General features: G+C 38.7%; 1 protein-coding gene and 1 long non-coding RNA gene across 3 annotated transcripts in view; one reads left to right on the top strand and one right to left on the bottom strand.

Annotated features, from left to right (window-relative positions):
- Positions 1 to 421: 421 nt before the first annotated feature.
- GRAMD2B (GRAM domain containing 2B) overlaps positions 422 to 26,275 on the top strand; it is a 119,449-nt gene continuing 93,595 nt past the window's right edge. The window contains exon 1 of one of the 2 annotated variants that reach the window (XM_005209088.5): positions 422 to 686. In XM_005209088.5, coding sequence (XP_005209145.1) covers positions 559 to 686 — 128 coding nt within the window. In that variant the 5' untranslated portion in view covers positions 422 to 558. The remainder of the gene's footprint in view (positions 687 to 26,275) is intronic. The other variant, XM_005209089.5, reaches the window with a different exon arrangement.
- LOC112447386 (uncharacterized) lies at positions 5,874 to 12,498 on the bottom strand. Its single transcript, XR_003035555.2, has 2 exons — positions 12,358 to 12,498; positions 5,874 to 6,471 (listed from the first exon to the last, which is right to left on the bottom strand). It is a non-coding gene; the product is annotated as an uncharacterized lncRNA (long non-coding RNA).

Genomic DNA, 26,275 nt, shown 5'->3' with positions numbered 1-26,275 from the left:
CACTTCCATAAGAACTCTAGAGCTCTGCAGGTCCCAGAGACTCAGCACCACAGCACACAGCCTCCTGTGTGTCTTACCAAACATGGGCTATTTATTTCCTATACGTGTAAAGGTGTCAAGCGCATTCCCTGCCCTTTTGATCAGACTCGGGAGGTTAAAGAAAACATTTCTGCTTTTAATGTTTCGTTACTGCCTGTCTCTGCATCTCGGTCTTTTAAGTCTTTGAGTTTCCATAGACGTTTCTGCCTAAATCCAGAGTCATATGGTGTTCCTATTAGTAAACTGAAAGCTGAGTCTGCCAAACATGTTTATTTCTCCTTCAGAGCAAATGTGGGTAGGATGAAAACCACTCCATGTTATACTTACATGTTACTCATTAACTGGCTTCAAAAAAAAAAAAAAAAATCACCTCAGCTAGATTAGGAGTCATGTGAAGAAAGAGCTTCCTGCAATGCAGAAACCGAACAAGGCTGAAACTCAGAGATTTTCACATTATTGGGGAGCTTCAAAAATGAGCCCTTGAGTTTACTTCTTGAGTTGGTGATTGACAAGTGTACAATGGTGAAGAAAAGGCTCTCATCAGGCAATGATACAATGTTCCGGTCTGAGATTCCAGGCAGCCCAGGCAAGTCGGGTGCAGAGGCCCAGAACAGCATTCCTGACAGCCCCGGCTCAGTGTTTCTCAGGTGGGTACATCCTCTCTGCCCGCCCCCGACCCCATGGCTTTGGCCACCCAACAGATACTGCTTGGAGAGCTCCTTCCTCATCCCCAAAGGGAGGACTCTGCCAAAGAGAAAGAGAGGGCACAGCCCAGGCCCCTGGGCTGGTAGATTTTAAGGGAGTACCTAGCAAAGGATGTGATTTGTTGAACAAATAGAACTCTTATCACCATGAAGGGACAATAATTGTTGTTGACTTGTTAGCACTATTTAATACGTACCGGAAAACTCGCCAGCTATGCGGTTACTTGATTCCTGACCCACTCTCAGGTTCATAGTAAGTGAAACCAAATTGTTGTTGGTGGTGGTGCGGTGGTTGTTGTTTGGTCGCCAAGTCATGTCCAATGCTTTGAGACCCCATGGAATGTAGCACTCCAGCTTCCCTGTCCCTCACCATCTCCCAGAGGTTGCCCAAGTTCATGTCCATTGAATCAAACAGTTAAACCAAAAACCTCCCTTTGCTGTCAAAATTATGGTATAAGTATCAGAATATGCTGTGTGCTTAGTCATTCAGTTGTTTCCAACTCTGTGTGATCCCATGGACTGTAACCTGCCAGGCTCCTCTGTCCATGGGGATTCTCCAGGCAAGAATACTGGAGTGGGTTGCTATGCCCCCCTCCAGGGGATCCAACCCAGGGATCAAACCCAGGTCTCCTGCATTGCAGGCAGCTTCTTTACCATCTAAGCCACCAGGAAACCCAAGTATCAGAACAGTAATTATTAAAATATCAAAACAGTTTCCTTCTTTGGAGCTTTCTAAATTAAATGTTAAAATAATACTGGCTGTGGTCTGGTCCTGCTACTTACTGTAAAACGATTTATAGCAGCTTTGACTAGATTCAGAACATATCTTTTTTAGCTATAATTGTTAATACCTACATGAACACCACTCTGATAATTTATATTTTTAATGAAAATTCATTTATCTACTCTTCATTCATTTGTCTCAGAATAATTCTCCAGCAACTTATACAATGGGGAAACCAAAAATCCATTACAAGAAAGTTTTTCATCCAACTTTTTTAAAATTGAGGTTTAGTTGATTTACAAAACTATGTTAGTTTCAGATATACAATGCAATCAAATTTTTACAGATTATAACTCATACAACCTTGGTGTAAATTTTTTAATGGAGGTGATGTTGGTCTATAATATTATGTTTCATGTTTATAACATTTTATTTCTACTTCTATATACATTACAGCATGCTAACCACCTAAAATTTACTTTCCATCTAATGTAAATGTTAATGTAACTTCCATGTAAAGTAATCAAGTCAAGGTAGAAGAGGAACCTCCACATCTAAACTTCACTTTTGCATAGCACCGTATCCAGAAAGTCAATCATCTGATTTATTTTTTAATCATTTTAAATCATTTATGCAAAAAAGTACTCAAAATTATAGCTTTTAAAAATTAAATAGAAAATAAAGAAATCCCACTAATAGCATTCACATATTAGACTGTCAGTTTAGGAAGACAAATTCATTTTTTAAAAGTTTTTGACATCAAGAGCCTGAATTTACATAAAATGTTTCTCAATACATCTATTTAAAGTTAGTTTAATTTTTTTATCCATCAATAATATAAATCTACCTTACTTGCATTATAATTGTTTGAGTAAGAGTATAATTCTAATTGAAAATGTAAAACTCTTGGATTATTTCCATATTTTCCTGAAATTTGTTTCTTTAATTACTTTGCCTACCCAATCCTTCTTTTACATTGACTGTAGTGCAAACTCTTCTTGTAGCTCAAGATCTAAACAGGAAAAATTAAATTAAATGTATAAAACTATTAAAATGTATAAAATATGCAAAATATAATTTAAGTAAATATAATACATATGACTTAAATAAATATAGATAAATGGAATACTAATAAAATAAAAATCTAAATCAATCCATATTTAAGACATTTTTAAAAGAGCCCAGGCCTATTTTACCTGCATCTTTGAATATTCAAAATTAAATCTATATATTAGTATATGTAAGGGTTTTTTTATGTGTATTGGAACCTATCTTAAAACATTATTCATACCTCCGAATATTTTGGCTCTAGAATTTTAGTCTAGTTGAAAGATCTACTTAACATATTGTGTATAAAATCTTTTAAAATAATTTTTTGAAGCACTCAGTCATGTGTTGGTTAATTATTTGAGGTCAAAAATCAGATAGAAACCAATAAGGACCTACTGTAGAGCACAGGGATCTATACTCAAAATCTTGTAGTAACCTATAAGGAAAAAGAATCTGAAAAAAATATACGTATACATATAACAGAATCACTTTGCTGTACACCTGAAACTGACACAACCTTGAAGATTAACTATACTTCAATTTAAAAAAGAATCAAAAAAGATAAACACTTTCCTTTACCTTCTAAATAAATGTTGGGAATTTATGTGGCTGTTGTATTATCCCATTATCTTTCCCATGAACTAAAGCTAATCAAATGTACCCTCAGATCAACAAACTACTCAAACAGACACATAGAATTTATGCAGTTTTTTAATTAAACATTCAGTTCAACAAAGATTTATTGACTAAGTATTATATGCCAGGCTATGTGGAAGACATAGCAAGTCCAATCAAAAGCAAGATAGACCTATTCTGCTTCATCAACATTGCCATTATCTAAATTTTCATTTTTTTCTAATCTGGAGGGTGTGAAATGGCATTTCAAAATAAACGGTTTTAATGTGCATGTCTCTTATTAAGACAAGAGAAGCATCTTTTCAGTATGTTTATTGGTCATTTTCATTTCCTCGTCTTTTAAATTACTGTTTATGAATTTATGACCCTTTGGGGAAGCAGAAATGGAGAGAGATTACTAATTTTTCCTTATTTTTAGATAGCTTTTGAAATACTCCCAATACTGATCTTTTGTTAGCTTTGTATGTTGCAAATGTTTTATTCCAGCATATGACTTGTCTGTTCAAGTTGCCTATTATGTCTGAGCTCTTATTTTTAACTTATTAGTTTGCTTTTTTTAAATTGAGGTATAGTTGACTTACAACATTTCAGGTGTACAACATGGTAATTCAATACTTTTATAGACTGTACTCCATACAAAGTTACTATAAAATATTGACTATATTCCCTGTGCTAAACATTACATCCTTGTCAATTATTTATTTTGTACCTAGTAGCTTGTACCTTTTAATCACCTTGACCTATTTTGTCCCTGACCCTACCACTCTCCTCTCTGGTAATCACTGGTTTGTTCTCTATATCTGTGAGTCTATTACTGTTTTGTTATATTTTTTCATTTATTTCTTAGATTTCACATATAAGTGAAATCATACATTCTCTTTCTCTGACTTATTTGATTTATTTCACTAAAAATAATGTCCTGCAGGTCCATTCCTGTTGATGACAAAATTTCAATCTTTTTATAGTATATGAGTAATATTCTGTTGTATATATATACCAAACATTTATCCATTCTTCTGTTGATGGACACTTAGGTTGCTTCCATATCTTGACTTTTATAAATAATACTGCTATGAACACTGAAGTGCATACATCTATTTGAATTAGTGTTTTTATTTTCTTTGTATTAATACCCAGGAGTAAAAATACTGAATTGTATGATAGTTCTATTTTTAAGTTTGTGAAGTACCTCCATACAGTTTTTCATAGTGGCTGTACCAATTTACATTCCCACCAACAGTGCATGAAGTTTCCCTTTTTTCCATAGCCTCACCAATGCTAGTTATTTGTTGTCTTTTTGATAATAGCTATTCTGACTGGTTGTAAGGCAATATCTCATTTTCTTAATAATTTGCACTTTCTGTAATTTAAGAACTCCTTCCACTCTGAGGTTATAAGAATGTGCTTGTGTATTTTCCTCTAAAAATATGTTTTCTTTTCAAACTAGGATCCTTTATGTATTTGGAATATATTTTTGTTTCTGGTGTGAATTAAGGCATCATCTAATCATTTATAGGGATAATGAATTCTTCCCTGATGGCTTAGACCATAAAGAACCCATCTGCAAGGCAGGAGGCCTGGGTTTGATCCCTGGGTTAGGAAGATCCCCTGGAGCAGAGCATGGCAGTCCACTCCAGTATTCCTGCCTGGAGAATTCTATGGACAGAGGAGCCTGGCAGGCCACAGTCCAGGGGGTCACAAAGAGTTGGACATGACTAAGCCACTAAGCACAGTACAGCACATGTATTTGGAATTATTTTTGTTACTGCTGTGAATTAAGGAATCATCTAATCATTTATATGGATAATGAATCCTCCCACCTTATTTATCGAACAGTCTTTCCTTCCCCATTAATCTGCAATGCAGCTCTATCACACGTTGCTGTCTTCATTACTGTCACTTACAAGGAAAGTTTTTTATCTGATAAGACAAGACTTCTTACCTACTTCAGAAGTGATTTGCTACTTTTGACCCTTTGCTCTTCCATTTAAATTTTAGAATGTGGCTTGTCAAGTAAAGATTTATTTTAAAAGTTGAAATTGCAGAAAATCTATTGCTCAATTTGAGAAAATGTGACATTTTATGGTGTTCAATATATCTACTCATATACATGATGGGGCCTCCATTTATTACATCTTTAATATCCTTTGATAAAGTTTTAGAGAATTCTTCACAGAAGTCTTGCACATCATTTGTTAGACTTATTCCTAGGTACTTTACACCTTTGTTGTTTTTAGAAATTTTAATTGCATTTTATTTTGTTGATGTTGTACAGAAATATAATTGAATTTCTAAATGGATCTTATGTTCCACATTCTTGCTAAATCTTATTAATGTTAATAATCTGTAGACTGTGTTTTTTGTAGACAATAATATTATTTGAAATTTAAAAAAATTTTTTACCTTTCTGAACTTTAGTCCTTTTAAATCTTTTTTATTTAATTATACAATAAGAAACTCCATATAATGTTGAATATAAATAGTAATTCCAGGCTTTTTCATTTTGTTCCTAATTTAAAAGGGAATGCTTTTATTTCAGATTTTATCAACTTCTCTGAGGTTAAAGAAAAACCTCTTGTTGAGGTTTTTTAAAAGGTTGTTGAAACTACTGAGTGCTTTTCCGGCCTCCACTAAGATAATCCTCATTTGAAAATCTATATAGCACTTCATCTGAAGTTCATGAGAAGTCATCATTTCCCAAAACACAGAACACTGGAAGGTCTTGAAAAACACAAATTGCTTTAATCTTCATAAATAGACTGGAAAAGGCTCGGATGAATTAACAGTTCAATAAACTAGTCATTCAGCAAATAAAAATCGGGTATTTTTAAATTAGTTTTTGGAGATTTACTATACAAATTAGCCATTAGGTCTATTGCTTTTAAAAAATGTGTTTCTCCAAAATATTTCATTTTAGATTGTCAGTCTATTTCCATTTTAGACAAAGATGAAAGTTGCCCAGTGAAGCTAATGTGTTAAAAGGAGCGCCATGGGCTTTGGGGGCATAAACAAGGGCCAGGATGACAACAAAAGAGGGCAAACATGGGGCAGTTCCGAGCTGGAATGTGAAACTAGGATGGACCCAGTGCTGGGCTATGGTTTGGGGAACCACTCCAGGCTGCAGTGGACGATGAACTTGGTAGGTTCAAAACAGCCTTGAGTCACTTTCACTGTGCCCCCTCGTAGTGGCTCCAACGACTCTGCTTCCACTCCTCTGCTCATCAGATGTCATCAATGAGTGGTAGAGGAGATGTTGACCCTTCTTCCTTTCCACTCTCCCCTCCCAAGAGCCTTGCTTTTTCTTAGCCAGTCCCATTTCTGCAATTAGGGAAAGGATAGAAGACTATTTGGTACTTGAAGAACAGGAACACAATAGATACTATACCTTGATCCATTTTTACTAGGTAAGCCCCATGGCCTCAGCTCCTGTTCACAGGAGTTGAAGAGTTAAGAGTGATATTTAGAAGCTAAAGGGAGGTTGAGTTTTAGGAAATGAGCTTCCTTCTCCAGGAACAGGGGTGAAGGGTAGCAATCAAAGAAAGCAGGACTGTGTTAAGGGGAAAGATAATAGTGTCCTGAGTACGAGGCAAGTATTTCAGTGAATGGAGTGAGGTGAGGTGGGGTCAGGTGAGCAGGTGAGGGCAAGATGGCAGGATCAGTGAACTCTGCTGGGCCTTGGGGTACAATGATGTAGTAGAAGTTAGAATGAGGAGGTGACATACAGAGGAAGAGGCCTCTTTGATGGAAGAGTTAGAATTTTCCAAGAAGAAAAGAGAACTCCCCAGCACTAACATTGCCAGAAGAGGAGGGACCTACAGTCTCCTTCCCAAACTGTGCCAGACACTTCCCTACTGTCTAATGATTCTCACAATACGCATGCTCAAGCCTATTACCAGGCTTTTGTAAATGGAGTAAGTCTGAAAATTCCCATTCACCTTTCCAGATGCACCTCCTGAAAGGTTTAGTATAACATCAAAGCTCTTCCCTTGCCCCCTTACTTCTGCCCTCAAAACTAGAAGCCTTTTCTTATTATCCCATATTAACTATGTATCAGAGTGTATTGTCAAAAGGGAAGTATTTATTATGGTTATATAAAAAGAAAAGAAGCTTAATCTTCTACCTTCACTTATTTGGGCCCTTCCAAGGCCCTGGGAATGTCCCTAGCAAGATATTCATGTAGTTGTACATTTTAATAAACTTTTCAGATAATATTTTAACTACAATTATAATTGCCTTCTCTTCATTCCAATTTTCTCTCTGTTACATGTCCCCTCCAGTCAGGTAGCCAAGGGCATTTTTGGCACTGTGAACTAAGGGGAAGTTGTTTGGAGATACATTTAATTAGAGATAGGGGAATATATTTATGTGATTTGCCATCATTTCTATGTGCTAAGTTATCACTAGTCCTCCTAGCTTCCAGGAATACTCCACTAAGCAAATTCACCTTGCTTGGTGACACAGAAGTGCAGGAACAGGGACTACGCTGGTGGTCCAGTGGCTAAAACTCTGTGCTCCCAATGCAGGGAGCCCAGGCTTGAATCCTTGTCAGGGAACTAGAACCCACATGCCACAACTAAGAGTTCACATGCCACAGTGAAGATCCCGCATGCTGAAACTAAAACCTGTGATGGCCAAATAAATAAATAAATGTTAGAGGGGGAAAAGGTGCAGGACCCAAGATGATTCCATCATATAAACATGTCCTACAAGTGCCATGCATCAGAAGCGCGTAGGTAATAGAAGAGAAATTAAGTTGGAAATGTACAGAGCCAAAGGTTGTCTCCGGCAAGGTCTTCCCATCATCACACATGTAAATTGTAACTTCTGGGTTCTGTTCTCACTAACACCAAGTCAAACCAGAAATTCTCTCTCCTGTTATGACTTGATGCTTCATAATGCAGCTGATATAAGTATACCGAATTTTATTTATGCTCATTGCACAATTTGTCAGAATTCTTTATGGAGCACAAACCCAAGGTAATACTAAAAGCAGCCATTGTGTCTGTGTATCACATAGTACATCTTGCTGCTGCTGCTGCTGCTAAGTCGCTTCAGTCGCGTCCGACTCTGTGCGACCCCATAGACTGCAGCCTACCAGGCTCCCCGTCCCTGGGATTTTCCAGGCAAGAACCCTGGAGTGGGTTGCCATTTCCTTCCCCAATGCATGAAAGTGAAAAGTCAAAGGGAAGTCACTCAGTCATGTCTGACTCTTCGAGACCCCATGGACTGCAGCCTACCAGGCTCCTCCACCCATGGGATTTTCCAGGCAAGAGTACTGGAGTGGGGTGCCATCGCCTTCTCCGCTTAGTATGACATTATCAAGAACAGGTTTGAAACTGTCTGAAAATGTCTAACCTATTGATAAAACTCATGGCTTCCCCGGTGGCTCAGATGGTAAAGAGTCTGCTGGCAATGCAGGAGTCTCAGGTTCAATCCCTGGGTCAGGAAGATCCCCTGGAGAAGGAAATGGCAACCCACCCCAGAATTCTTGCTTAAAAAAATCCTACGGATGGAGGAGCCTGACAGGCTACAGTCCATGGGGTTGCAAAGAGTTGGACATGACTGAGTGACTAACACTTCCAATTTCAAACTTTTTCTAAAGACTGTATTATCTCTAATTGAAAATTACAAAACTTGTGCCATATGAAAGGATCAACAAGTACCAGTTAAAAATAAAACAGCATAGAATATGTCAGGCAGTTAATTTATAAGAGTGTTACATTAGTTTTTTGGATTTGGAGATATTGATGGAGTTTGTCAGCTATTTCTAAACTAATAACTTGACTTCCTTTCTCTTTCTAAATATATATTCCCTTTCATGCCTAATTTTTTTGTTCCTAATTTCTCTTAAAGAAGACCCTAAAGTAGTATAAGCCTTCGATCCACAAACTCCTGATATACTCCCGATTGACATACTCCTGATTCGAATTGTTTCTGTATCTGTGTTCTCCAGGAGATCTGAGCCTTTTAGTCTTAAAACTTCATGTAAATCTATGGATATGGATAAGTTTAGCTTAAAGTCCCACTTTCATTAAGAGTTTTTTTGTTGTAACAGATTTTTAAAAGTCAGACTCATTTCCATGCCTTCATCTCTTTCCTCCCCTCTCTATCTCTTTTTCCCTCCCTTCCTCCCTTCTACCTCTCCTCCATGTTTAACCAAATAAAACCAGCCAAAGGTAACTGATGTGGAAATTCTAGGAGTTTCCTCCATGTGTATCTATGTGGGGCTGGATGAGGGAGATTGAAAGCCCTGCCAAGAAGTACATAAGTAATGAGTAACTGTTTCTACATAAGCCAGCAGTAACAATAATAGTCTCCTCTATTTGCAGTGTGGCACACTCATGGGAACTTTTTAAAGATATGACCTTATAAACTTTGGTGGCTTTTTCCTGTGATAGATGGATTATGGTTACTCTCTATGTTGCTTAGGTGAGGAAAGCAAGTAACAGAAAAGGAAGAGAAGTTTTATGTTGTTGCCATATGGCAAAACTGAAGCAGTGAAATGAGTTCATGCAGTGAATAGGCAGCCAGTTACAAAAGCAAAATAGTTATCCAACTTCATTAACCAATTTATTCACCTGGCTTGGCTCCAATTATTTGGGTTACTTCCAAAAATCAAATCCAAACTTCAAGGGTCATTTCATTCAGTTTCTTCATGGTGATTTTTACAACCCCAGAGGGGACACTGGTTTCAGAGACAGGCATAATTCTCTGTTTGAAAAAACGAAGTTAAGAAGACTTTTCTGGGATTCTGATTTTTACATTTAGTCCTTTTATGATCCTGTGAGTTTCAGTTAAATTTATGTTAAAAGACAATGGTATTTGCTCCATGTACTTTTGAGCAATAACAAAAGAACAAGTATGGTGGGTAATTTCATTTATTAGAAAGTTATAGAATACTTTCTAAGATGTCTAGGTAAGGATGCTCTGTCTAGGGAGTATTGCTTGGTGTACATCTGGTTTCATCACTTTCTAAACTGTGTAATTCCTCAGTGCCTCACTTTCCTCAACTGTAAGACAGAGATAATCATAGGATTGTGGAGAGTATTAAGTGAGATAATACAGAAGGTGCTTGGCACACAGCAAATGTTCTGACACTAGCTGTGATTATTATAAGGCAATGGGAGAGTAATAATGGTGATATTCACTTGTCACCTAGAGCTCTTAGAGGCTAGGAACACATCCTTGTCTCTGTATCCCTAGCACCTAGCACAAAGAAGAAACTCTATGATAAGGAGAGACTCCTGTGGAGTAAAGAAATGGCTAAAGAAGGGATGGGATGGGGAGGGAGGTAGGAGGGGGGTTCAGGATGGGGAACACATGTACACCCATGGCTGATTCATGTCAATGTATGGCAAAAACCACTACAATATTGTAAAATAACTAGCCTCCAATTAAAATAAAAAGAAAAAATTAAAAAAAAAAAAGAAAGAAAGAAATGGCTAAAGAGTCAGATCCTATTTCCAAGGGACTTCAGTTTCTGCTGGAGACAGACACACACTCAGACAACCATAAAGCGTAGGGAAGGTGCATGTACCTTGAAGATTATTGACTGAACTCTCCAAGCTATAATTTCCCACAGCATATTTCCTGTTAATCTCAATGTTGCAATACTTAGATCTAGAAATAAACTACACATTCAAAATGTTTGTGGGACAGAATAAACTTTTCCTAATGTGGAAGTCTCACAGCTGCCAGGATGATCCTGGAGGAAAAGAAACTTTTACTTTATTCCCTCCAACAAACCCAAAGGGGCAGAACAGGATGCCAAGAACAAGCCTCACTCCAAGCGTATGTGTTCAGTCATGTCAGACTCTGCAACCCCAAGTAGCCTGTCAGGCTCCTCTGTCCATGGAATATTCCAGGCAAGAGTAATGGAGCGGGTTGCCATTACCTACTCCAAAGGATCTTCCCAACTCAGGGATCGAACCCACTATTGAATCTCCTGCTTTGGCAGGTGGGTTCTTCACCACTGTACCACCTGGGAAGCCTTTCTCACTCCAACCATGCTCCTGCAAAAGGAAAAAGAAACTTGGAAGCAGGAATGGTCGTATCATACGAGAGTGTTGATTTATCTCTGAGCATTGTCCTTTGGACTGTGAGGAGGGCACTCTGTGACCTGGTCGGCTTCTCTGTCACATCTCTTGCCCTGTTTGTATCCCAGAGAGATTACATTCCAGCTACACATGCTAATTCTGGGCCTTTGAACCTTCTTCTCTGCCTACAAGAGTGGGACACAACTGACTGACGAACACACACACACTGCCTACGACACACGGGCAGAGTCAAGTCTGAGCTGTCTTTCAAAGCTGGACCAGGTACCACCGCCTTCAGAAAGTCTACCCTGACCTCATCCCCCTTTCTCTGGACTTACATTGTACCTTTTGTTTACTTTCATTACTGCATTTATCACACACTCAATCTTACTTGTTGTTCAATTTCTGGGTTGGGAAGACCCCCTGGAGAAGGAAATGGCAACTCACTCCAGTATTCTTGCCTGGGAAATCCTATGGACAGAGGAGCCTGGCAGGCTACCAGTCCACAGGGTCCCAAAAAGAGTCAGATATGACAACTTAAACAACAACAATAAATAATACCAAAAGTCCATGTGCCCAATACACAGAGAACAAACAATACCAAAATGTCACAGTTTGGAACAGAGAAAGGTTTACTGCAGGACCATCAAAGAGACAGGTCAGTTATGACTTGAAAACCCCCAAGCTCCCTGAAAGTTTTCAGCGAAGCCCTTTTGTAATAAGTTTTGCAAACTTTTTGGTGTCACATCCTTCATTCTTGAGTTCGGGTCATGGTCAGGTAAGGATGTTCCCGTAAATCTCTATCAAATGAATGTTTTTCTCTGTTCTGACAAGAAAGGGCAAGATTCCAAGGCATAGTTTTCACCCTCCAAGGTCCCAGTCCTGGCTAAGGAGGCAGATATCAGTTGGCAGCTCCCTCAGGGCCAGGTTCCCAGACCCTGTCCAGCCAACTGGCCCTCAGGTCCTCAGGCCACCCAAATGATGGGAGCCAGGTCCCGAAGACTGCATCTTAAGCAAACGGCTCCTGCCATTAGGTCGCAGAGGCAGGGATCGGGGAGAGGCTCCACCGTGGCCCGACCAGCCTTGCTGAGGGCTCTAGAGCCCTGCAAAACATAGCTCTTAGCCTGTTCCCTGGGCCCGCCACCCCCAACCCCCACCCACCACTCACCTGCTGGCCCAGAGCCTGTGAACTGGAGGGTCTGGGGTAGAAGGCCAGGAATGGCCTCTTACATTGCTCTCTGTATGAAGACTGCCACTTTGCGCAGGCCCACCATTGATTCAATGCACTCGCTAACCGGCGGCTCTTTGACGGTTGCTTGTGGGCAAGTCCAGCTGCGGCGCTGACCAATGACTAAGTAGGACCACGAACAGTCCCCCTGGCTCAGCGTTCAAGACTCTGCCTGCAACGCAGGAGACCCGGTTAGATCCCTCTCACTTTGACTTTCACAACCGTTGTCTGGTAACAGGGTAGGTAGGGGCTCTTGCACGGGTGATGCACAGGTGTGGATGTTTGTTGCTCAGTCGTGTCCGACTGTTTGTGACCCCATGGACTGGAGGCCGCCCGGCTCCTCTGTCCATGGGATTTCTCAGGCGGGAATACTGGAGTGAGTTGCCATTTCCTTCTCCAGATCTTCCCAAAGTCAACTAAACAATAAAACAATTCAATGAGAGCTAAAAACAGGGGGGTAAAGTAGATGAAGCTAAAAAAAAATACTTTTTTATTTATTTGAAACATGGAAACACTTGAGAATTTAAGATTCAAACTTGAAGAGCCAAGCAGCTGTCAAAGTATTTCATTTCTTAATTGTGACTGAAGTCCATGTTATGATGGTCTTAGAAAAATATGAAATAAGAATTTAAAAAAAAAAAAAAAAAAAACAACCGATGCTGGGCTAAGTAGTTTCCTCAAAATTACACTACTTTGTGTGGAGGCAGGGGGCAGGGAGGGATGTGATTATCTCTAGGGAAAAAAAAAAGGTTCAAAATGTCTGTGTCACATGAAAATGAAAGGTTTTCCCAACATTGCTACCAGTTACAAGGTGAAACAATGTTCTATACTCAGGAATTCGACACTTTGGGCTTTGAATTTTGTTGTAAATTTGTCCAACAATGTTCTGTACTCAGGAATTCCACATTTTGGGCTTTCACTTTGTTGTAAATTTGTCCCAGCTTAGCTTCTTCTCCAGTAAAGTAACACTAATGACCCTAAGAAAAGAAGCTTCTTTGTGTCTGATACAAAATATTCTTTCTTCAAATTCATCTGCTGAAAAGAATAGTGGAAAGACCCCTAACAGGCTTCTGTGACATAGAGCAAATCACTGACCCTTTCTTCTTCCTCATCTCACAAAATGGAGAGATCTGTTGTGAATAAAGTTTTTCCAGACAACTGAGAAATTAAAAGGAGAAAAAAAAATCAGATGAGGTGATATATAAAGTTTAAAATTACAAGATCCTTCTGAGGAAAAAAAAATGTGAAGTACTCTTTTGGGGTATTTTATTCTTGTGGAATTTTTTTCAAATTTTATTTTAGTTACTATCTGAAGTGGTGCTTTATCATTTAGGCTAATTAAGCTGAAACTTTTAGGGCCTATCAGAATGAAGCACTTCTAATTCAATATTCATTCTTTGCACCTAATTTTGTAGTGCTTCTGAAAGAAGTCCTCCATATTGTTTAGGCTTTAGACCCTACAAAACTGAGCCTGCTGTAGTTGCTGAAGTTTTCAGTCAAGACTAATAGACATTATCATCAATATTTCATAAAAGCAAAATGGGAAATAATCTAACAGTTTAAAAAATCTATGCAGGAAGCTATTGTGATGGTATGAAAGGGTATTTGCAAAATTGGAAAATATGGAAATAAAACGTATTCCCTACACAGACATACTTTGAAGGAGACCATTCATACTGTCATACAAGATGACCACATTATATAATCCATATATACTACAGTATGTGACATATGCTTAATGTAGAATGTAATTTTAGAGTAAAACATAAAGGTGGTAACATCTTTAAAAGAGAGAAAGGAGTTATCAGATCTTTTATTTATATGCATTATTATATCCCACATCTGGGGAGTTTTGAAGAAGTAGAGGTTCCACAAATCCAAAAGCTACTCTACTAATAATAATTCTTCTCTGAGTTAAGAAGTAGCGTAGGAGAGTAGTTAAGAAGACCAATTCCTCAGCCAGATTGCCTGGGAGCCCACCTCATTTGAGTAGCTTGTCGTGTCTGTACTTCATTTGCCTCTCCTATTAAAGTGGGGGAAGGGTGATAGCACCTACTTCAAAAAGCCATTGTAAGGATTGAATGAATAACTGGATTTAAGTGCTTAGAAATCTGCCTACCATATATAAGTGCTACCTGTGAACTTGTATGCTCAGTCATGCCCAACTCTTTGCGACCCCATGAACTGTAGACCACCAGGCTCAGCTGCCCATGGAATTTTCCAGGCAATAAATGTTACTTAACACACCTTTGGCTGATTTCTAACTTTGGCTATCACCTCACAAATTGCTTTATCAACTTTATGAAATGTTTCATCTTATCCTACTGTCGTTCTCCCATTAATGATAGTATGTTGCCTCTAGATCACCTACTGAATTGCCAAATTTTTAGTCAGAAAGAATGTGTTATTCATCTTTGTATCCCCTTAAGTTTATTGGCTAGTCTTCTGGCCTTATTAAGGATGGAAGTAATCACTAAATATTTCTGAATTGCAACTTAACAAGTGAAATAGAAAATCGTGTGGCAGAGCTTAAATGTTTCGCAGCATAGGATTATTATGGGTTTTTTCAAAAGGGTTTTTAATATTTGCTAAATTTTCCACATTAAGAAGTATAATTATGCCAATTACTGAGCAAGAGTTGAACTTTTCGATGATGAATAAAATAACAAAATTTTAGGTCGAGTTGGTTAAACAGAAGATATTAAAAAGCTTCTTTCTCTTAAGTTATCAATAAGATATTTCTACTGGAAACTGCCTCATTTATTAGTCTAACTGCCACACAGGAGAAGCCTATTAAGATGGTTTTACTTTGAACTTTCCCCAATACCTGGGTTTTTCATAATAAAACAGAGTATGTTTTTATGCCCTAAACTACTCTGTTTATGTGAGCACTAAATGAATGGGTTAGTTCTAAAGTGATGTTGTAAAGTATGGAAAATATTTAATGGAAATATTGAGTGACCATTCTTAAAGTCCCTTACCTAAGTGACAGGTAGAGAGTTTTGTTCATTTCATAGTTGTATAAATGGCCCTAAATTAATGATAAATAATAAGAAACACATGCTGATGCTGACACCACAGTTTTTTGGGTCTAGGTCTCTTCTTTGGATCCCAAAGAGAAATAGCTTTGTTTATTCCTGAATTCAAAAGAAATAAAATTATCCCTACTGTGTGCCTATCAGGTTTTTCCATAGTGCTGGAAAACTATATAATAATAAGCAAATCTGCAGTTCTATGTAGTTTTAGCAGCCTATCCAAAATACACAGAAACAGAGTGATAGCTCTACTTCTACTTAGTAATTCTTGATTAGGTCCAGGCTCAGTTCCACCTTCTCTTAATAAAAATGACAATAGACTAGTGTATATTAGATACCTCCTATGTGCCAGGTACCACGGTAAACTCTTTTTGCAGTTTAGCTAATTCAAATTTCACAATGGCCTTATGAAGTAGTAACTACCCAATTTTGCAAATAGAAAGCTGAAGTTTGGAAAATTAAGTACTTATATTCCATGACAGATGAGTTGGGCTCAATCTTTAGATTTTAGGCGCATGCTCTTTCTATCTCGCTATACTCTAACCCCTTCCACTTTTAATCTCCTTCCATCATGGAGTAGCAGTACTGGCTAATGGGTGTGGACATTCTAAAGTAAGTGGGGTGATCTAAATCCCCACCAAAACTGGAGAATTAAATGTGACGCCAAAAGCCTAAGTTACAAAAGAAATAATAAATTGGACCCCATCAACGATAAATACCAAAGACCATCAAGAAAATGAAAACAATCCACAGAATGACAGAAAATATTTATAAACTGTGTTTCTGATAAAAGTATAGCATCTGGAGTATATAAAGAATTTCTTACAACTCAATAATGAAAAGACAATTCATTTTTAAATGGGTAAAAGATTTGAGTAGCTTTTTCTTCAGAAAAGATGTATAAATGTCCAATAAGAAGTAATATGGTGATCAACATTATCATTCACTAGGAAAATACAAATTAAAGCCACAACGAGATGCCACTTCCCATCTAGTAGAATGACTATACTCAAAAAAGAGAAAAAAACAAGTGTTAGTGAGCATGTTTGAGAAACTGGAACCCTCATACACTGTTGGGAGTGTAAAATGGTACAACCACTTTGGAAAAAATTTGGCAGTTCCTCTAAAATCTAAACTTAAAGTAGCTGTGTGACCCATCAATACCACCCCCAAGTATATACCCAAGATAACTGAAAACACCTGTCTAGGCCAAAACTTGAACATGAATATTCATAATAAACTAAAAAGTGGAAAAAACCCAAATGCCTATCTATTGATCAATAAAATGTGGTATATCCACAAGATGGAATATTATTTGGTATAAAAAAGGGATGAAGTACTGTTACACGTCACAACATGGATGAAAGAAGTTAGTGACAAAAGACTTCATCATTCTATTTATATGAAGTGTCCAGAAGAGGCAAATCTATGGAGATAGAAAGTAGAATAGTGGTTACCAAGGGCTAAGGAAAAGGGACAATGGGGATTTACTACTAATGGTGACAGGGTTTCATTTTGAGGTAATGAAAATGTTCTGGAATTAGTGGTAACAGCTGCATAACTCTATATAATGATACTAAGACCCCTGAATCACATAGCCTTCAAAAGAATGAACTTGATGGTATATGACATATATCTCAATTAAGCTGTTATTTTTTTAAATGCTAGTGAAAGATTATAAGAAATCATTTATTTTTTTTTTGCAAGTTCATATTCTGTAAGTATAAAGTATGTAAATAAGTTTTCCATGACTGATGAATTGGCTTGTGCATGCGTGCTCATATCCGACTCTTCGTGACCCCATGGACTGTAGCCTGCCAGGCTCCTCTCCCCATGGAATTTCCCAAGCAAGAAAACTGGAGTGGGTTGCCATTTCCTACTCCAAGGAATCTTCCCAACCCAGGGATCAAATCTGCATCTCCTGCATTGGTAGGTGGATTCTTTAACACTGAACCACCTGGCAAGCTCTTTAGATTGGCTTCCTGACTTTTAAAAGGAATGACATGTTTTTACTGAACCAGATCTTCTAGATCAATATTTTCTTTATTTGCCACTTAACTTTTTAAAAATGCTTCCCTTTTACCCTTTCACCAGAATTGTGTAGCATTAGGATAGGAATACTAGAGTACTATAAGAAAGGGGTTGTGTCAGAGGTCCCCCAGAACAGCCCACACTCAGAGATTCATATTGCAGGGAGATTCTTTACCATCTGAGCCACCAGGGAAGCCCCAGAAAGACTCACAGAACTCAGCATATGGTTGTACACGTGGCTAGGATTTATTACAGTGACATAGTAAGTTGGGCCATAAGGGGAAAAGATACTGGTGGAGTCAGGAGTCTGTGTATAGGATTCCTAATGCTCTCTCCCTCCCTGGGTTACAGGGAATGCATTCCTCCCCCAGCAACAAAAATGTAGCAAGATGCTTATGATATTTCTGCCCAGAGAAGCCCATTAGAGATTCAGGACCCAAGGTTTTTATTGGCAGCTAGTCACTTAGGCACCCTCTGCCTAGTTCATACTCCAAATACAAACTCTCAGAAAAAAAGGCAGATGATCAGAGAATTCTATGGTGGTCCAGTGGTTAGGACTCGACACTTTCACAGCTGAGGGCTTTGATTCAATCCCTAGTTGGGCAACTAGGATTCCACAAGCTGTGTGATGCAGCCAAAAAAAGGCAGATGATAGGCATAAATTATATTATCTGTATATTCTAGGCTCAGTGAGGTGGAGAACAGTGGAAATACCCCAAAATCCAAATTCCCAAATGCCAACTACGAGTCAACCTTGCAAACAGGTCTTTCTTAGAAGTCTCAGACATGCTATGTTACCTCATCTCTGCACAGGAGTGGAAAATGAAGATCTCAAAACCAGCATCCCATGAAAATAGATTCGTGAGGGAAAGAGGAAGAGGATTAAGAGTTTTGAAATAGACTCAGAAGGATTTCAGGGCCAGGGGGACACTGTAAGCTTTGGTTTTCAAGTCAGAAGTCTATTGACTCCACAACCTTGGCAAGAAGATTGATTCACTAGTCTTAGGACCACTTAGGCCTGATCACTTTGAAGTAGTCCCAGGAGTTTCTAGCTTAAAGTCCTGTCTGTTACCACCATCATGGCCTTCCACTCTCCAGCCTTCCAAGTGAAAGTAAACCCCTGATCCTTTCTGGGCATCTACATGTTCCAACAGAAAGAAGAATGTCTGAATTACAAACATTCTTTGATTCTTACCAAAAGGTAAGAATGGAATGCCCTGGCATTCCATAAAGAATCCTCACAGATGAACAGATGCTGAAATGGTTATCAGTAAGAGCAGAGTTCATGACACACCCTCGGAATACTTATCAGCCCAGCAGTTCTTATTAGCCCAGATGTGATCATCAAAGATGTAACCTTGAGGAATAAGCCCTATGCAGGAGGGCTCCAATTTAGTCCTTTTCTTTCCTGCAAATACTGAATAAGAATAATCTTCTATCTCATGGAAGTGTAGAACAATCTGTTGGCTGTTCCCGCTCTTTTTGGAACCAACTAACACCATAAATCAACTAGAATGCGTCTAAAAAAGGAAATGAAAGGGAAGTGAAAGGGAAGTGAAAGGAAGTCTTTTTTCCCAGGGCAATGAATTTCTATTACATAAGAATTGTTAAACTTTGACCATTGAGTTACTAAATATATCATAATGCAGAACTCAAAGTGCATGCAAGAAAGCAGGAAAGGACTCTCTGGCCACTTGGAAATACTTAGACATTCTACCTTCACCGTCCCATTTCACTCCCCACCCCTCTCCTCCTTTCCACTCCCTACCTTCACCCATCAGCTTCCTTCTCTTGCTCCTCCTGTTTTCCATCATCCCACCTCCCCAAACAATTATAAACTGACTGTAATTTCAGAGGATTCAAATAGATGCAAAGAATTTTGTTTTCCTTTACAATTTTATTTCTCTACCCAAATGTGAACATTTATCTCACTCATAGATTATTTCTAGTAAAAATACCTACATATTTACATGTACCTGCATCTTCTACATTAATGTCATTGTTACTGTTCAGTTGTTAAGTCGTATCAGATGCTCTGCAACCCCATGGACTGCAGCGCGCCAAGCTTGCCTGTCCTTCACTATGTTCCAGAGTTTGCTCAAACTCATGTTCATTGAGTCGGTGATGCCATCAACCATCTCATCCTCTGTTTCCCCCTTCTTCTCCTGCCCTCAATTAATAGTTTGATTTAAAAATTATCTTTAGACAATATTAAAGTTCATGAAAAATCAATAAATTCTTTTTGCTAAACTGTGTCTTTTTAGCCCTATGGGGGAAAAATATGGTAAATTCATTTTCAGCAACTGCCTTTCAAAATCTTCAGAATTCTATCATAACTGTCAGGCATCCACATGGGGAGACGTTAGTTTCCCAGAATCAGACTTGGCAGTCCTAATGATTGGCTTGGATGCCACAAAAGAAACATTCCTGACAGAGATCACACAGGGAGAAATGCTCCATCTAACTCCCTAGATTTAATCTTCACAAAGATTCAAATTATCTTGAATCCAGATAAGTCCTCTTGGAAACAAGACACAACAGATAAACCATTAGCAGATTAAACCTACCTCCAAGATAATAATTATCTCCCATTTAATTTGCCTTCCTTTTAGGTAGGATCTGTCCAGACTAAATTAGAAGTTCTCTCTGAAAAGCTGAAAAAATGGATTTATCAAAAAAAAATTAGAAAGTTAATTTGATATTAAAAAGCACCAATAGACTCTAGAATGCAGAAGGTAACCATCCCATGCAAGTCAGGCCTTCTCTGACCATCCTGCCTACTTACAGGTGGGGGAATCTGAAAGCATGCAGAGACACTAATATCTACACCACTTGTGGATGAACTAGGGTTATTAGTCTGCAGAAGCAAAGCGCAGAGGCCAGGCGGGGAGAGTAGGGCATGAGGGTGAGCTCAGATATTTAAAGGTTTGTCACATTGTAGAGCAAGTCTGTGCAGCCTGATGGGGTAAAATGGAACAAATATGTGGGAAGAGATAACAACCGAACCATTGTAAAGAGGAACTCTGAACAACCAGAAATGCCCAAGCATGAATTAGGCTGTTTTGAATGGTAATGAGTTCCTGTAGTCAGAGTTTTCAAGTCTTTGATAGTTTCATTCAATATTCTACATTCCTTTTATCAGATACTTACTCTGAAGGCTCAACATAGGCTGCTGCTGCTGCTGCTAAGTCGCTTCAGTCGTGTCCGACTCTGTGCGACCCCATAGACGGCAGCCCACCAGGTTTCCCCATCCCTGGGATTCTCCAGGCAAGAACACTGGAGTGGGTTGCCATTTCCTTCTCCAATTCATGAAAGTGAAAAGTGAAAGTGAAGTCACTCAGTCGTGTCCGACTCTAGCGACCCCATGGACTGCAGCCTACCAGGCTCCTCGGTCCATGGGATTGTCTAGGTAAAAGTACTGGAGTGGGGTGCCATTGCCTTCTCCACAACATAGGCTACACACAGGTAAATTAAATAACCATGGTTCCTGCACTCATCCAACAGAGGAGACTCAAACATACATCTAAGGCAGGACCTGTGAAATTTTTCCTAACCTCAAGAAACTATGAAGTAAAATCCATATTTTTTCCTACATTTGAAGAGCCCCAGATATGTTTTTATTCTTACCAAGAATGAGCCACCCAGATTGATAACACTTAGTTATGAAACAGCTGAAGGCTAGCATAAAGAGTATTTGGGATACTATTGGGATCAAGCCATTGAAGTTATAACTGTTGGTCTCCAAATTGCATTAATAAGGAACCTCAAGTCTATCTTCCTAAAGTGAATTATTTAGAATCATCCTATTGTTCTTGCAACAGGTTTCATGGTTAGAAGATATTGAGTTGGCCAAAAAGTTTGTTCAGATTTTCTGAATAACTCTTTGGCCAACCCAAAAGTTTTCCTTTGGAAAAATGGAATAACAGTATTTCATAATTAAGAAAGAAACACAAGGCTGGTATATATTGAAAAAGGTTTTTTTTTTAATGGTTAACATTAAAAACATTAGTCTCAGAATTAAATCCCTTAATGAACAAAGCTGGTTAAGTATTTATAATCTATCCTTGCCTATTAATGTTGGTTATTGAAGTTCATTTCTAATTATTTACCTAATCAGCACATTCCAGGACATGATTAGTTTACCTTAATCTGAATTTAACAACTATGATCTTAGACTTGGATCACATGATAGCTTGGAAAAATGACCTTTTGTAGCTAAAAGGCACCTTAGAGTTTGCATAGATTGTCAGGAGGTAGAGGAGAGAAACTCTAGGGAAATTCCAGGGGGTTAGACTCACTGAACCTCCCAGCATGGCTCCAGGCAACAGAGTACTCACAAATATGCCTTCATGGAAAATATTCTGGCACTAACAAAAGCTCATTTCTTTAAAAAAAAAAAAACACTTTACTTTTATTGCTAAGACTAATCCCCAAAACTTCTAAAAGCGAGCTATGTGTTAATCAAAGCTAGAATGCAGAAGAGAATAAGAAAAAAACAAAACAACGTCAGGGATTGAAAAGTCAAAAGCAGCAGGAGAGAGCCTGCTATCTCAGTTTCTAGAATGAGAAGCAGTGTTTTATGGAAACTTCTGGATTTAGGTCTACTTTATTTCTACTTAAACAGGAGAATGGGCTTCCCTGGTGCCTTGGTGGTAAAGAATCTGTCTGCCAATACAGGAGATGCAAGAGACACGGGTTCAATGCCTGGGTCAGGAAGATCCCCTGGAGAAGGAAATGGCAACCCACTCCAGTATTCTTGCCTAGAGAATCCGCATGGACAGAGGAGCCTGGTGGGCTACAATCCATGGAGTCTCAAAGAGCTGGACACAACCCAGAGCACATGCACACATTGCAGAACTGAATTGAAGAGATTTAAGGCTATGAACAATGTCTATTTATCTCACTTCATGGGAATATTCACTCATTTAGCTAAAGAAATATTATTGTGTTGAATTACAAGCTGGTGATATTATATAACATGCAACATATGTCATATTACCTGCCTAAAATCCAAAAATCTCTCTGAATTCCAAAACACACCTGTCCCCAGGAATTTTGGATATAGGTTTGTTAGATCGGTAATAGAGTCAAAATTAGTTCTAGAGGTTTTTTTCAATATTTTATACAGGATTGTGGCTAATAGAGAGAGGCCATGTATAGAAAATTAGAAGTCCTCATAATTGAGTGGAAAGTGCTCGGAATTTAATGGAAAGTGAGTACCTCTATAGAGCTTGACTTAGGGTAGAGTGTCTCCCAAAGCCCTGGAGAAGACAGTGTTTACCCTTTGACAGCCAGTTCCTTGTCTTTCTGGACGCCTGTGTGCATGCTCAGTCGCTTCAGTCATGTCTGACTCTTTGCAACCCTATGAACTGTAGCCCACCAGGCTCCTCTGTCCACAGGGTTTTCTAGGCAAGGACACTGGAGTGGGTTGCCCAGCCCTCCTCCAAAGGATCTTCCTGCCCCAGGGACTAAATCTGCATCTCCTGCAGTTCCTATGTTGCAGGCAGATTCTTTACCTCTGAGCCACCAGGGAACCCTATCTCTCTAGATTCCTTTGACAAATATTCACCCAGGGAGGAAACTACATGGAGAGAAACCTGTTCTTGAAGTCAGTGCAGAATTCCCTGTGGGATAAAATATCTCATCGCTGTACAAATTTTAAAGTGATGATTTGATTCCTGAGCTAACCCCCCAAAAGTTTGCTCCTAGCATAGCAAAAGCAGTAGAATTTGTAATATGGGATAAGCTCACTTTTAAGAATGAATCTATGGATCTGAGTTCTTTTTCACAGTACTGTTTAATATGAAAAAAATGTGTTCTGCATCCCAAACAATGATATGCAAAATGTCATTTAGAACACAATGCATTTCTACATTGGATGTTGCCTGTGATACGCAGTATTTTCCTAATTGTCATCATTCATTGTTCAGGAAATATTTACTGAGCACTACTCGTAGGTACTGGAAATAGAGAGTTCAACAAGAGACAATGAACCAGCCCTCATATAGTTTAGATGCTAGGGGGAGAGACAGTAGGAAAAAACATGAAAGTAAGCTTTTCTTTTTAGATTGAAGTAAAGTTAATTTACAATGCTGTGCCAATCTCTGCTATACAGCAAAGTGATCAGTTATACACACACATACATTCTTTTTTTTAATTTTCTTTTCCATTATGGTTTATCCCAGGAGATGGATACAGTTCCCTGTGCTGTATAGTATTCAATTGGACCTTGCTGTTTATCCATTCTTAATGTAATAATTTGCATCTACCAACCCCAAACTCCAAGTCCATCCCTCTGGCTCTCCCCTCTCTCCCTTGGCAATCACAGGTCTGATCTCTATGTCTATGAGTCTGTTTCCATTTTACAGAAAGGTTCATATGTGCCATACTTTAGATTCCACATGTAAGTGATGTTATATAGTATTTGTCTTTCTCTTTCTGATTTTCTTCACTCAGTATGATAATCTCTAGTTGCATCCATGTTGCTGCAAATGGCATCATTTTGTTCTTTTTATGGCTGAGCAGTATTGCATTGTACATATGTACCACATTTGCTTTAACCACTAGTCTATTGGTGGACATTGAGGGTGTTTGCATGTTTTGGCTATTGTGAATAGTGCTTCTATGAACAGAGGGGTGCATGTATCTTTTTGAATTACAGTTTTGTCCATGTATACATCCAGGAGTGGAATTGCTGGTTCATACGGTAACTCTGTTTTTAGTTTTCTGAGCAACCTCCCATACTGTTTTCCATAGTGGCTATACCAACTTACATTCCCATCAGCATTGTAGGGGGGTTCTTTTTTGCCACATCTTCTCCAGCATTTGTTATTTAGGCTTTTTAATGATGGCTATTCTGACTGGTGTGAGGTAGTAACTCAGTGTAATTTTGATTTGCATTTCTCTAATAATCAGCAATGTTGAACATCATTTCAAGTGCTTACTGGCCATTTGTATTTCTTCTTTGGATAAATGTCTATTAAGTCCTGTCCATTTTCAATTGTTTGTTTTTTTGTTATTGAGTTGTACAATTTGTATATTTTGGAGATTAAGCCCCTGTCAGTCACATCACTCGCAAATATTTTTCCCCATTCTGTAGATTTTCTTTTTTTTTCCCCAATGGTTTCCTTTGCTGTGCAAAATCTTGTAAGTTTGATTAATTCCCACTAGTTTATTTTTGTTTTTGTTTCTATTGCCTTGGGAGACTGACCTAAGAAAATCTCGGTACAATTTATGTCAGAGAATGTTTTGCTTATGCTCTCTTCTTGAAGTAAACTCATCTTAATGTAAAATTAAGTATTCATAAAGTTACATTTCTCTTATAATTTATACATCAAAACACTTGCATGATGAGTTCTACCTTATTTAAAAGCAATTTCAGATTTCCTGATACTGAGTTTGACACATTCAAAGATTCACACCGAATAACTCAAAAGTCTCCAAACTTGCAGAGAAGGCAATGGCACCCCACTCCAGTGCTCTTGCCTGGAGAATCCCAGGGACGGGGGAGCCTGGTGGGCTGCCGTCTATGGGGTCGCACAGAGTTGGACACGACCGAAGCAACTTAGCAGCTGCAGTAGCAGCTCCAAACCTTCACAAAGGCCAGGGAGGCTTTCTAAATACATGTATTCATCCTCCGGGTTCTGCTATTAAGGAAGAGGTTATCTGGAAGGAACAACTTACACAGTGGAATAATAGCGTCATTTTTCCAAAACTCAGAGACGTTAAACAATATTTGAATCTTAAGACAATAGTGTTGAATTTGTCATTAAACACACACACACATAACTTTGCCAAAAAAGGATAGAATGCTAATTATGTTTGATTGTGGTAGTCCACATTTTTAGAAATATTCCATATATCATACTTTGGAAAACAATAGTTTCGTGCTACTGAAATGCCGAGGTTAAATTTTCTGAGTGGAAATCAAAAAACACCAGCGACCTCCCTGAAATCAGGAAATCTCAGGATTCCAGTCTCGACACAACCCAAGGAAATGAAGCCTTGGACTTTTCTGTGATGGGAATACTTGATAGAGAGTGTAGTGTGAAGGGAGGCAAAAAGAGATAAAGACCTGACTTTTTCTCCTGGCAGCTTGAAGGTGGAGTTAAAGAAACAGTGCCGGTGGAAATGGGAAGCTATAGGCAGACAGCACATGCTGGGATTCCTTGCTTGTTACAGTAATCCAGTTTGCATCAACCACATAACACCAAGGATAGAAAGGCAACACATGCTTGATGTTAATCCCCTAAAGGAACAACAGAGAAATAACTAATTCCTGAATTGAATCATGAGCAAATGCAACTACCCCTGTACTTTTAGATTTCTAAAAGCAATGAGGAATTCTTGGGATAAATGCTAACTGAGAAGTCTTTTCATCAGGGTTGTCAAGAATAGCAGGATAATGTTTGGATTCTGCCCTTGATGGAGTTGTTGATGCTATGCTAGGTCGCTTCAGTCGTGTCCGACTCTGTGCGACCCCATAGACGGCAGCCCACTAGGCTCCTCTGTCCCTGGGATTCTCCAGGCAAGAATACTGGAGTGGGTTGCCATTTCCTTCTCCAATGCATGAAAGTGAAAAATGAAAGGGAAGTCGCTCAGTCGTGTCCGACTCCTAGCGACCCCATGGACTGCAGCCTACCAGGCTCCTCCATCCATGGGATTTTCCAGGCAAGAGTACTGGAGTGGGGATGGAGTTGTTAACTAGTGATATTTGGAAGATTTGAAAACTCGTTAGTTAGGTAAATGAAATCAATTCAACAGGTCTTTGTTCTATGTCTAGAATTGGTTTT

This window comes from Bos taurus, chromosome 7 (assembly GCF_002263795.3).
Source record: "Bos taurus isolate L1 Dominette 01449 registration number 42190680 breed Hereford chromosome 7, ARS-UCD2.0, whole genome shotgun sequence".
NCBI classification, from domain to species: domain Eukaryota; kingdom Metazoa; phylum Chordata; class Mammalia; order Artiodactyla; family Bovidae; genus Bos; species Bos taurus.
Note: the sequence above shows the minus strand (reverse complement) of the source record. Positions and strands in the feature narration are given on the sequence as shown.